This window comes from Hyla sarda, chromosome 4 (genome assembly GCF_029499605.1).
Source record: "Hyla sarda isolate aHylSar1 chromosome 4, aHylSar1.hap1, whole genome shotgun sequence".
NCBI classification, from domain to species: Eukaryota; Metazoa; Chordata; class Amphibia; order Anura; family Hylidae; genus Hyla; species Hyla sarda.
Genome location: NC_079192.1, coordinates 97,778,257 through 97,790,919, shown reverse-complemented (window position 1 = coordinate 97,790,919; position 12,663 = coordinate 97,778,257). Strand labels below are relative to the sequence as shown.

Below are 12,663 nucleotides of genomic sequence, written 5' to 3'. Positions count from 1 at the left end.
TTTTTTTTAACTACAGCACATTATGTTATTCTTCTTTCCTTCAGGGAAAATATCTTGTTTCTCTAAACAAAAGTGGTGATAACAGTTTCCAGTAATTGTTTGAAGTATTTTCATGTAGTATCGTTGTTATGTGTACTACTTTGGAACCTGATTCAGGTTTGTCCTTGACTGTTCAAACATTCTTAATTCAATTTCAAAGGTTCCCAGGAAGGGAACATAACATGTTATCATTTCTCTTTGGAACACACACTCCTTATAAATTTGTGTTAAATATAGTGTCCATGGAATCTTAGAGATAATTTATTGGTCAAGAGTGCCATGCAAAGGTATTGTCCCGGGAAGATCTTCTGTCTCCCTACGGGTTAAAAGTTTTATACAAGGGGGCATATTTGATAGATGGGCCCTTTTTATTAATGTATTCTGAAAACAAAGGGGGCCCAATTTATACTGTTCCTGAAAGAAACTGGTAACAATTTGAGATTTTCTCTCTCCTGATGTACCCTCTCCGGGAGATTCTTGATTTCCTTGTCTGAGCTCCACAAGGCACTAAGATATTTGGAGAAGTATAATTGTATTAGGGTGTATTTTGGGTAAAATGGGAAAAAGGGTCGATTTACATTTTATTGGGTGAGGAGCTTATTTTTGAATATTTTTACTTTTCTTTTTACATTTATTTTTAACTGCCTCTGGTTGCCACATAGGTATTATGGGTCTTGAAATTACTGTCCTTTTGTATCTTGTTGTACCTCTACAACCTGCCAATACAACCTTTTGGTTTAATGTATTTTTAAAAGAACAGTCAATAGTAGAAATGTATTTCAGCATACCTCTACAGCTTTACCTAAAATATGCAATTTCTACAACATCACGTTCTGGGAAAACCATGTTAAAGGGGTACTCTGCCCCTAGGCATCTCATCCCCTATCCAAAGGATAGGGGATAAGATGTCAGATCGCCAAGGTCCCGCTGCTGGGGAGCCCCGGGATCGCCAATGCAGCACTGCGCTATCATTACAGCACAGAGCGAGTTCGCTCTGTGCGTAATGACGGTCAATACAGGGGACGGAGCATCGTGACGTCATGGCTCGGCCCCTTAATGCAAGTCTATGGCAGGGGGGCTTGACGACCGCCACGCCCCCTCCCATAGACTTGTATTGAAAGGGGCGGGCCGTGACGTCACGAGGGACGGAGCCGTGACGTAACGATGCTCCGGCCCCTGTATTGCCCGTCATTACGTGCAGAGCGAACTCGCTCTGTGCAGTAATGATAGCGCGGTGCCACAGCAGCGATCCCGGGGCTCCCCAGCAGTGTGACCGCGAAGATCTGACATCTTATCCTCTATTCTTTGGATAGGGGATAAGATGCCTAGGGGCCCCTTTAAGTTCCCAGTTGCCCTTCTGTGGATCACTTTTTGTTGTTATCTGACTCTAAAATAACAGGGTTGTGCTACAAAGTCTATTGTTTTGCAGATTCTCTGGCTCAGTCATCTAGCCATAAAATTTGGCCCCTGTCAACACTCATTTTTCTAGCTTCCAACATCAACTTCAAGAACTGACTTCTCCCTTGCTGCATCATACATCCCACCTTTTGAGAGATGCCAGGATCAGTGATATTCAATTCAGTCAGTGCTTTTTAAGGTTATGACTGCTATATATATATATATATATATATATATAGTGATGAGCAGCAGGGGCCATATTCGGATTCGCAATATTTCGCGAAAATATTGACGATTATTCGTCCTATGTCCACGAAATTCGCATAATTGCTATGTTCATTCACTATTTGAAAAAAAAAAAAAAAAACAGACCCACGTGATAAACCCATGTGATAGACCACTATTTGCATGGAAAATTTGCATAAAAATTTGCATGTGAAAAAACCCCAAAAAGACACGAATATTCGTCATTACGAATATATAGCACTATATTATAAATATTCGCAAAATTGCGAATAAAAATTCACATTACGAATATTCGTGCTCAACACTATATATATACACAGTGATTGCTCAACTTACAATAGTTTCAACATACAATGGTCTTTTCTGAACCATTGTAACTTGAAACCAGACTCAACATACAATGCTATAAACAGTTCAGATCTGCAAAACATGTCAATGGCTAAAAGAACTGACCAATCAGAATGGACATTCACTGGTAAAACTCCTGTATTACTGAAGTGTATGCACTGACTGGCTGTCTGGTAGCGTACCCTACAGTACAGGGAGGTACTACATGTTCTGTACTACTCTTTACCTGTGCCACAGTTAGCTGCTCCTTTGGAAACCAAGTAAGAGCAGCTCCATTTTACTTTTTTAGGACATTGCGTGTACTGTACAGGACCCTGAAGAAGCTCCTGTCCGCTACATAGACAGTGATTTACAGCTCCCAGCAGCTCTTTCTTACTTTTATATGGAAAGACTTGCTTTATCTATATTAGTTATCTACTTATTTTTGTTTAATCCTCACTTTTTCCTATTTTTGGATGACATTTTGGGGGCTTTATAATCAATTACCAGGTTTCCATAGAGTTATGGTCTCAACATTGAAGGGTTTCAACATACAATGGTCGTCCTAGAACCAATTAATATTGTAACTTGAGAGACCACTGTATTGTTTCTCAGTGGACATGGATACAACTTCAGTACAGTAAATAATACTTGCAATAAGTAGATGCTAGACTGCAAATAGAACTGCAGATAGAGTAGGATTCTATATGCTTCCTCCTTGTACATACCTGTCCACCCAGCCAGACAGTGACAGTGCCCGGTAACAGGGTCACATCCCTCAGCATGGCTGCAATCACAATGTTCTATACAGTCCAGACCATACATCCCCTCCTATAGGAAAAAAAAAGTCAGAAAAGGTAAAAATCTGCATAAATGATGGAAGAATCAGCATTGTAGAGCATGCACGTATTACAAAGTTGTAAAGCTTCTTCCCATACCAGACATGGCTGGTCACAGACTTCACCCATCCAGCCTGCAGCACACATGCAGCTGCCATCCACTGGGCTGCAAGAGGCATCATTTAGACAATGACAGGTCTGATTGCAGCTTAGACCCCAAGTGCCACTTGAACAGGGAATAGAACAGTCCGTCCCTTGCCAACCTAGGTAAAGACATACAAGAGATTCTTTGTTTAGTGCCTTATTATTTATACTACCACACATAACATATAAACACTAGAGATGAGCGAATTTTTAAAACATTCGATTCGGCCAATTTGCCGAATTTTCCCCAAAAATGTGTTTCGGTCCGAATTTTTTGTTATTAAAAATGGCTATTTCTGGCATACAGAGAGCCTTGATAGGGTTGTAAAACACTTTGCCTTGCTGTAACACACATAGGGTGTTTGCTGGGTTAATGAAATAATATTGTTATTCAGTATGACATGCAGATCAGAGGCGTCGCTATTAGAATCACAATGACAGAGCGGCACAATGACAGAGCCTGGAGATGGCATCAGTATGAGGAGACCATATAGTGGCTGAATGACACAGCGTGTAGGTGGTGGCAGCATGAGGAGACCATATGGTGGCTGAATGACACAGCGTGGAGGTGGCGGCAGCATGAGTAGGACATATAGTGGCTAAATGTCACAGCCTAGAGTTGGCGGTGCTAGGAATCACGGCAGGTGGTGGATCCTCTGGGCCTGTGTGGATGGAGACTTGAGCCGTGTCAGGGAGCGGGGTCTAAGGTGCCACTGATTTTCACCAGAGTCCGCCACAAAGTGGGATGGTCTTGCTGCTGCAGGTGGCACCCAAGTCGCTAAACCTGGCAAGATTCATCCACACTGGTAGCTGGGGGGGTGGCGTGGCACAGAAGGAGACTGACAGGACGTGGCTGGCAGGACGTAGCGAGATGGCAGAAGGTCAGGGCAGGAACACAGGTACAGGACAGTATGGAAGCTAGGAATACATACACAGCAACTGGGATACAGGACTTCACTAAGGCAAGACAACCAAAAATCCGGCACAGGGAGCAGATACTTATGGACAAGGGACAGGTGCAGACACTTTAATAAATTGGTACTGGCCCTTTAAGAAACAGAGCTCTGGTGTGTGCATGCCCTAGGGGGCAGAGGCACACGCCGGAGCTGCGGGAACATCAGGGGGCAGAGACACAAGAAGGAAAGAGTGATGCGCTGAGACTCGCATGCGGGCTCGTCCCGCAATGCGAATCTCATCCCCGCCGGCAGCGGGGACAGGGAGCGCTCACGACCGGAGAGTCCGGCCGGAGCGCCACTGTAGCAGGCGGCAGCATGAGGAGACCACATAGTAGCTGAATGACACAGCCTGGAGTTGGCGGCAGCATGAGGAGAACATATAGTGGCTGAATGACACAGCCTGGAGTTGGCAGCAGCATGAGTGTCACGATGCCGGCTGGCAGGTAGTGGATCCTCTGTGCCAGAGAGGGATTGGCGTGGACCGTGCTAGTGGACCGGTTCTAAGCCACTACTGGTTTTCACCAGAGCCCGCCGCAAAGCGGGATGGTCTTGCTGCGGCGGTAGTGACCAGGTCGTATCCACTAGCAACGGCTCACCTCTCTGGCTGCTGAAGATAGGCGCGGTACAAGGGAGTAGGCAGAAGCAAGGTCGGACGTAGCAGAAGGTCGAGGCAGGCAGCAAGGATCGTAGTCAGGGGCAACGGCAGAAGGTCTGGAACACAGGCTAGGAACACACAAGGAACGCTTTCACTGGCACAATGGCAACAAGATCCGGCAAGGGAGTGCAGGGGAAGTGAGGTGATATAGGGAAGTGCACAGGTGAAGACACTAATTGGAACCACTGCGCCAATCAGCGGCGCAGTGGCCCTTTAAATCGCAGAGACCCGGCGCGCGCGCGCCCTAGGGAGCGGGGCCGCGCGCGCCGGGACAGAACAGACGGAGAGCGAGTAAGGTACGGGAGCCGGGGTGCGCATCGCGAGCGGGCGCTACCCGCATCGCGAATCGCATCCCGGCTAGCAGCGGAATCGCAGCGCCCCGGGTCAGAGGATGTGACCGGAGCGCTGCAGCGGGGGGAGTGAAGCGAGCGCTCCGGGGAGGAGCGGGGACCCGGAGCGCTCGGCGTAACAGTACCCCCCCCCTTGGGTCTCCCCCTCTTCTTAGAGCCTGAGAACCTGAGGAGCAGACTTTTGTCTAGGATGTTGTCCTCAGGTTCCCAGGATCTCTCTTCAGGACCACAACCCTCCCAGTCCACTAAAAAAAAAGTTTTCCCTCTGACCTTTTTGGAGGCTAGGATCTCTTTGACAGAGAAGATGTCCGAGGAGCCGGAAACAGGAGTGGGAGGAACAGATTTGGGAGAAAAACGGTTGAGGATGAGTGGTTTGAGAAGAGAGACGTGAAAGGCATTAGGGATACGAAGAGAAGGAGGAAGAAGAAGTTTATAAGAGACAGGATTAATTTGACACAAAATTTTGAAAGGACCAAGATAGCGTGGTCCCAACTTGTAGCTAGGGACACGGAAGCGGACATATTTAGCGGAGAGCCATACCTTGTCTCCAGGGGAAAAAACGGGAGGAGCTCTTCTTTTCTTATCCGCGAACTTCTTCATGCGTGAAGAAGCCTGTAAGAGAGAATTTTGGGTCTCTCTCCAAATGATGGAAAGATCACGAGAAATTTCATCCACAGCGGGCAGACCAGAGGGCAAGGGAGTAGGGAGGGGGGGAAGAGGGTGACGGCCGTACACCACGAAAAATGGGGATTTGGAGGAAGATTCAGAGACCCTGAAGTTATACGAGAATTCGGCCCATGGGAGGAGATCTGCCCAGTCATCCTGGCGGGAGGAAACAAAATGTCGCAAATAATCACCCAAGATCTGGTTAATTCTTTCTACTTGTCCATTGGACTGGGGATGATATGCAGAAGAAAAATTTAATTTAATCTTGAGTTGTTTACAGAGAGCCCTCCAGAATTTAGACACGAATTGGACACCTCTATCCGAGACAATCTGCGTAGGCAACCCGTGAAGACGAAAAATGTGTACAAAAAATTGTTTAGCCAACTGAGGTGCAGAAGGAAGACCAGGAAGAGGGATGAAATGTGCCATTTTGGAGAATCGATCAACGACCACCCAAATAACAGTGTTGCCACGGGAAGGGGGTAAATCAGTAATAAAATCCATACCAATCAGAGACCAAGGCTGTTCGGGGACAGGCAGAGGATGAAGAAAACCAGCGGGCTTCTGGCGAGGAGTCTTATCCCGGGCACAGATAGTGCAGGCTCGCACAAAGTCCACAACATCCGTCTCCAGAGTCGGCCACCAATAGAAGCGGGAGATGAGTTGCACAGATTTCTTGATGCCCGCATGACCTGCGAGATGGGAGGAGTGACCCCATTTGAGGATTCCGAGGCGTTGGCGTGGAGAAACAAAGGTCTTTCCTGGAGGAGTCTGCCTGATGGAGGCAGGAGAAGTGGAGATCAGGCAGTCAGGTGGAATGATGTGTTGCGGAGAGAGTTCAACTTCTGAGGCATCCGAGGAACGAGAGAGAGCATCGGCCCTAATGTTCTTATCGGCAGGACGAAAGTGAATCTCAAAATTAAATCGGGCAAAGAACAGAGACCACCGGGCCTGGCGAGGATTCAGCCGTTGGGCAGACTGGAGGTAGGAGAGGTTCTTGTGGTCGGTGTAGATAATAACAGGAAAACTTGATCCCTCCAGCAGATGCCTCCATTCCTCAAGTGCCAATTTAATGGCCAGAAGCTCTCGATCCCCGATGGAGTAGTTCCTCTCCGCTGGAGAGAAGGTCCTAGAGAAAAAACCACAAGTGACAGCATGCCCGGAGGAATTTTTTTGTAGAAGAACAGCTCCAGCTCCCACTGAGGAGGCATCAACCTCCAATAGGAAGGGTTTGGAAGGGTCAGGTCTGGAGAGGACGGGAGCCGAAGAAAAGGCAGACTTGAGTCGTTTAAAGGCGTCTTCTGCTTGAGGAGGCCAGGACTTGGGATCAGCATTTTTTTTGGTTAAAGCCACGATAGGAGCCACAATGGTAGAAAAATGTGGAATAAATTGCCTGTAATAATTGGCGAACCCCAAAAAGCGTTGGATAGCACGGAGTCCGGAGGGGCGTGGCCAATCTAAGACGGCAGAGAGTTTGTCTGGATCCATCTGTAGTCCCTGGCCAGAGACCAAATATCCTAGAAAAGGAAGAGATTGGCATTCAAACAGACATTTCTCAATTTTGGCATAGAGTTGATTGTCACGAAGTCTCTGAAGAACCATACGGACATGCTGGCGGTGTTCTTCCAGATTGGCAGAAAAAATTAGGATATCGTCCAGATATACAACAACACAGGAGTATAACAGATCACGAAAAATTTCATTGACAAAGTCTTGGAAGACGGCAGGGGCGTTGCACAGGCCAAAGGGCATGACCAGATACTCAAAATGTCCATCTCTGGTGTTAAATGCCGTTTTCCACTCATCCCCCTCTCTGATGCGGATGAGGTTATAGGCGCCTCTTAAGTCCAATTTAGTAAAGATGTGGGCACCTTGGAGGCGATCAAAGAGTTCAGAGATGAGGGGTAAGGGGTAGCGGTTCTTAACCGTGATTTTATTAAGACCGCGGTAGTCAATGCAAGGACGTAGGGAGCCATCTTTTTAGGTGCAGGAGCTGGCGGAGGAGATGACTGCTGAAGCTGTGGTAGTAACTGTTGTAGCATAACGGTCAGTTGAGACAGCTGTTGGCCTTGTTGCGCTATCTGTTGTGACTGCTGGGCGACCACCGTGGTGAGGTCAGCGACAACTGGCAGAGGAACTTCAGCGGGATCCATGGCCGGATCTACTGTCACGATGCCGGCTGGCAGGTAGTGGATCCTCTGTGCCAGAGAGGGATTGGCGTGGACCGTGCTAGTGGACCGGTTCTAAGCCACTACTGGTTTTCACCAGAGCCCGCCGCAAAGCGGGATGGTCTTGCTGCGGCGGTAGTGACCAGGTCGTATCCACTAGCAACGGCTCACCTCTCTGGCTGCTGAAGATAGGCGCGGTACAAGGGAGTAGGCAGAAGCAAGGTCGGACGTAGCAGAAGGTCGAGGCAGGCAGCAAGGATCGTAGTCAGGGGCAACGGCAGAAGGTCTGGAACACAGGCTAGGAACACACAAGGAACGCTTTCACTGGCACAATGGCAACAAGATCCGGCAAGGGAGTGCAGGGGAAGTGAGGTGATATAGGGAAGTGCACAGGTGAAGACACTAATTGGAACCACTGCGCCAATCAGCGGCGCAGTGGCCCTTTAAATCGCAGAGACCCGGCGCGCGCGCGCCCTAGGGAGCGGGGCCGCGCGCGCCGGGACAGAACAGACGGAGAGCGAGTAAGGTACGGGAGCCGGGGTGCGCATCGCGAGCGGGCGCTACCCGCATCGCGAATCGCATCCCGGCTAGCAGCGGAATCGCAGCGCCCCGGGTCAGAGGATGTGACCGGAGCGCTGCAGCGGGGGGAGTGAAGCGAGCGCTCCGGGGAGGAGCGGGGACCCGGAGCGCTCGGCGTAACAATGAGGAGACAATATAGTGGCTGAATGACACAGTGTGGAGGTGGCGGCAGCATGAAGAGAACATATAGTGGCTGAATGACAGCCTGGAGTTGGCGGCAGCATATAGTGGCTGAATGACCCAGCCTGGAGTTTGCAGCAGCATGAGGAGAACATATAGTGGCTGAATGACCCAGCCTGGAGTTTGCAGCAGCATGAGGAGACCATATATTGGCTGAATGACACAGCGTGGAGATGGCGGCAGCATGATGAGAACAATTAGTGGCTAAATGACACAGCCTGGAGGTGGCAGCAGCATGAGGAGAACATATGGTGGCAGAATGAGACAGCCTGGAGCTAGCATCAGCATGAGGAGAAAATGTGGCAGCAGAATGAGACAGTCTGGAGGTGGCATCAGCATGAGGAGAACATATGGTGGCAGAATGAGACAGCCTGGAGGTGGCATCAGCATGAGGAGAACATATGGTGGCAGACTGAGACAGCCTGGATGTGGCAGCAGCAGCATCAGGAGCCCTGAAAGTGACCAAGTGACAGAGTGGGGCAGTGGGTGGAAATACCAGTACCCAGTGACGAAGGTGGGTGAAAAAAAGGAGAACTTGGCATCAGATGTGTGGCATCAGGTGGGTGGCAGGATCAGAATAGTAGCTAAGGCAGATAGGCAGAAGAAAACGGTCTCTTTTGTAAAAGTGTTAGTGTGCAGGTAAGTATTGAGGATTTGCATCACGTAAAATGTAATTTTTAATAATATGCTTAGGATAAAATATATAGACCCAACATTTGTTTTTAAAATCAGACAAAAGGAAAGGTGTGCAAAAAACACCATGTGCCACCTACACCACCAAGTTGTGTGATGCAAAGACCTCTAAAAGGTGGAAGGGAACAACGTATGGTCCATTGTAACCGGTGGGGGGAAAAACTTCCCCTGTAAGGCCCTACCCTCTTACTATTAATTCCCTTCTTGACAAGGGTTACTAAGCCTAAAAAGGGTGGCCCCACACAGGAAACTCTCTCTATTTCCACATAAAAACCCTGGGAAATGGCAGTGTTTGTAGGGGAAAATAGGGAGAGGTTCCTGTGTGGGGCCACCCTTTTTAGGGCGAGTAACACTTGCCAAGAAGGGAATTCATAATGCGAGAGTAGGGCCTTATAGGGGAAGTTTTTACCCCCATCGGTTACAATGGACCATACGTTGTTCCCGTTCACCATTTAGAGGTCTTTGTATCACTTCAATACTTGGTGGTGTAGGTGTCACATGGTGTTTTTTGCACACTTTTCCTTTTGTTTGATTTCAAAAAATGTTAGGGTACATATATTTTATCCTAAGAAAAGTTAAGTTTTAGTTAATGTATATCCTCAATACTTACTTGTGGTCTGATGCGGAGGAATGTCTGTAACTGGGGAGCAGCACCTTAAATCTGTTTGGCACTATTCATATTTGTGAAGTGTTGGTGCGGCACCATGGTCAATGTACGCTGATGCATCAGGCATTGGTGGGTGGAAATCCTGGCTGATCTATGCCTGATTCATCTTCACAAAGGTCAGTCTCACCACATTTTTCGTGGACAGACGAGTTCTCCTTGGGGTTACTATGGCCCCCGCCGCACTGAACACTCGCTTTGATGGCACTACTGGCCAGGCAGGAAAGCTTTTACAGGGCAAACTCTGCTAGGTGCGGCCACAAATAAAGTTTGGCTGCCCAGAAGTCCAGCGGATCTTCAAGGTCTGTTGGCATGGGCATGTCAAGGTATGCCACCACCTGCTGGTTAAGGTCCTGCTGCAAGTCTTCCTGCTGCTGATGAGTTGCTTCACTATGCGGGTGAAGAAAGGTACTCATCAGCGACTGTAGACTCAGGCTGCTGCTGATGGAGCTGGTACTGCCACCCCACCCCTCCCCAGCAGCCATGGCAGTGGAAGGTGAGCGCAGAGGGCCCCCCAAGTCAGACCTGCGAGAGGATGGACGATGGCACAGATAGGCATCGGCCAAGTGACTATGTAGGATGTCTCTGTAGTAGGTCAGTTTGTCCTCCCTCTCAGTCAGTGAAAAAAAGGCCCCCATTTTGTGCCGGTAGCGAGAGTCCAATAAGGGGGAGAGCCAGAAGTCATCCCGCTCCTTTAGCTGCTCCTGCTCCTCCTCTCTTGTCAGATGAATAGAAAAACCGCCCATTTGGCAAAACCTAAACTGTGCTCCACTGTGCCCCTCCTCCTCCTCCAGTTCAGCCCCCACAGGGCTCATTTGGCCATGAGATGTAGGCGCCACATCTCCAGTGCTCTGACCAGCCATCGTTTTCAACACGTGTTGTAGTAGATGAAGTAATCCTGGCAACTGATTAATAATGTGGCTTCCTCAAAGGGCCAGAGAAAACGGCACGTTTCACGTATGAGCTGACACTGGTTGACAATAAAGTTACACAGGGGAGTCCCCCTATCCGGTTGGATCATCAAGAAATCGGTGATGGCTTTTCTCTGTTCGTGTAGTCAGTCCAACATATGGAGGGTGGAATTCCAAAATGTGGAAACGTCGCAAATCAGACTATGTTGGGCAATGCCGTTCTGATGCTGCAGCTCAAGGAGGGTGTGCTTTGCGGTGTACGAGTGGCTGAAGTGCATGCAAATGGGGGGTAACACTTCAGGAACCGCTTGGCAACCAGATTGAACATGTGTGCCATGCAGGGCACATGTCTCAGGCTTCCTTGTCGCAGTGCAGACAAGATGTTCTTCCCGTCACCATGGTTCCTATTTCCTGAGTAAGCCATGATTCGATTTCTTGATGAATGACTTTAACAGTTCCTCCCCTGTGGGACTCCATTCGCCAAGGCAAACCATGTGAAGAACAGTGTGACACCGCCTTGCCCTGCACATATGGTATGCTGAAGGGGCACTGAGACTTGTCCATGCAGTGGATGCTGAAAACACGGTGGAGGCTGAGTCGCACACTATCACAGGACCAATGGCCTGAGAGCATGGAGGTGGAAGCGGCGTGACCTGTCCAAGTTGCTTTTGTGGCTGTGCAGGAACCACATTCACCCAGTTGGCTGTAAAGGACATGTATTGTCCCTGACTGTAGTTACAGCTCCACACGTTGGCACTGCCATGCACTTTGGTACACATCAACAGCCTCAAGGACTGGCCCACCTTCTGTTCCACAAAATTGTGCAGGGCTAGTACTGTCTTTTTCGCAAAGAAATGACGGCTTGGGACTCTATACCTCGGCTTGGCACAAGCCATCAGTTCTCTGAAAGGTGCTGAGTCCCCCACTTGAAAAGGGAGGGACTGCATCACCAGCAACTTGGACACAAGCACATTCAGCTTCTGTGCCGTTGGATGAGTGGGCACATACTGTTGTCTCTTGGATTGCTAGCAGATTTACTGACTCGAGATAGGAGTAGCAGGAGCATCTAGAGCAACAGAAGATGGGTATGACACAAAGCTCCCTTCGGCTGAGGTGGCGGAGCCTTGGCTGGCTGAAACAGGACGCGGCGTGCCACTGGGTGATGCAGCAGACTGGACCACCACATAGGAGCCATGGTTCTCCCAGGACGCTTTATGGTGACGCTGCATATGTTGACACAGCGCCGTAGTGCCAACATTGGGACCCTGGCCATGCTTCACCTTCTGCCGACACATCTTGCATGTGGCCAGGTTAACATCCTCCGGATGCTTGATGAAAAACTGCCACTCCGCGGAGTAGCTGATTTTCCCACCAACAGTCCAAACTGATTGACTGCTACTGCCGCCAACTCCAGGAACCCCTGTTCCACTACCTCCCGGGAAGGTAGGCTGCCGCAAAGCAGGTGGTCTACCCCGGGCACATTTGGCTCCAGGCTTTAAACTTCTGCCACCATGCTGACTGCCAATCATGCTACAACCTTGTTGGCTTAGCTGCTGCCTCACAGGCAACCTGCAACCCTCTTCTCCTGATGATGAAGAAGCGGATGTCTCCTCCACTTCTTGGCTGGGCAGTAGCTGCTGACTGTCGTCTAGTAGATCGTCCTCACTAAATAGTGGAGCTGAACCCACAGCATAAGACACTTCTGTGGGGGAGGGAACAGCATAGGACAGAGGCAATGGGAGAACAGGGACTGCTCCCGTTCCATGCCAACTGAGGGTTGTGTCTGAGGAACACACCGCCTGTTGACTGGGGGTGTCAGATGTCACTTCTGATGAAGTGGATGACCCT

At 49.2% G+C, this 12,663-nt stretch overlaps 1 protein-coding gene across 13 annotated transcripts in view; it reads right to left on the bottom strand.

The window, feature by feature from the left end:
* The window catches only part of MEGF11 (multiple EGF like domains 11), a 581,277-nt gene that overhangs the window by 101,107 nt on the left and 467,507 nt on the right, over positions 1–12,663 (bottom strand). For all 13 annotated transcript variants that reach the window (XM_056571698.1, XM_056571686.1, XM_056571690.1 and 10 more), the window contains 2 exons: positions 2,949–3,112; positions 2,739–2,841 (listed from right to left, as the gene is read on the bottom strand). In XM_056571698.1, the coding sequence (XP_056427673.1) occupies positions 2,739–2,841; positions 2,949–3,112 (267 nt within the window). The remainder of the gene's footprint in view (positions 1–2,738; positions 2,842–2,948; positions 3,113–12,663) is intronic.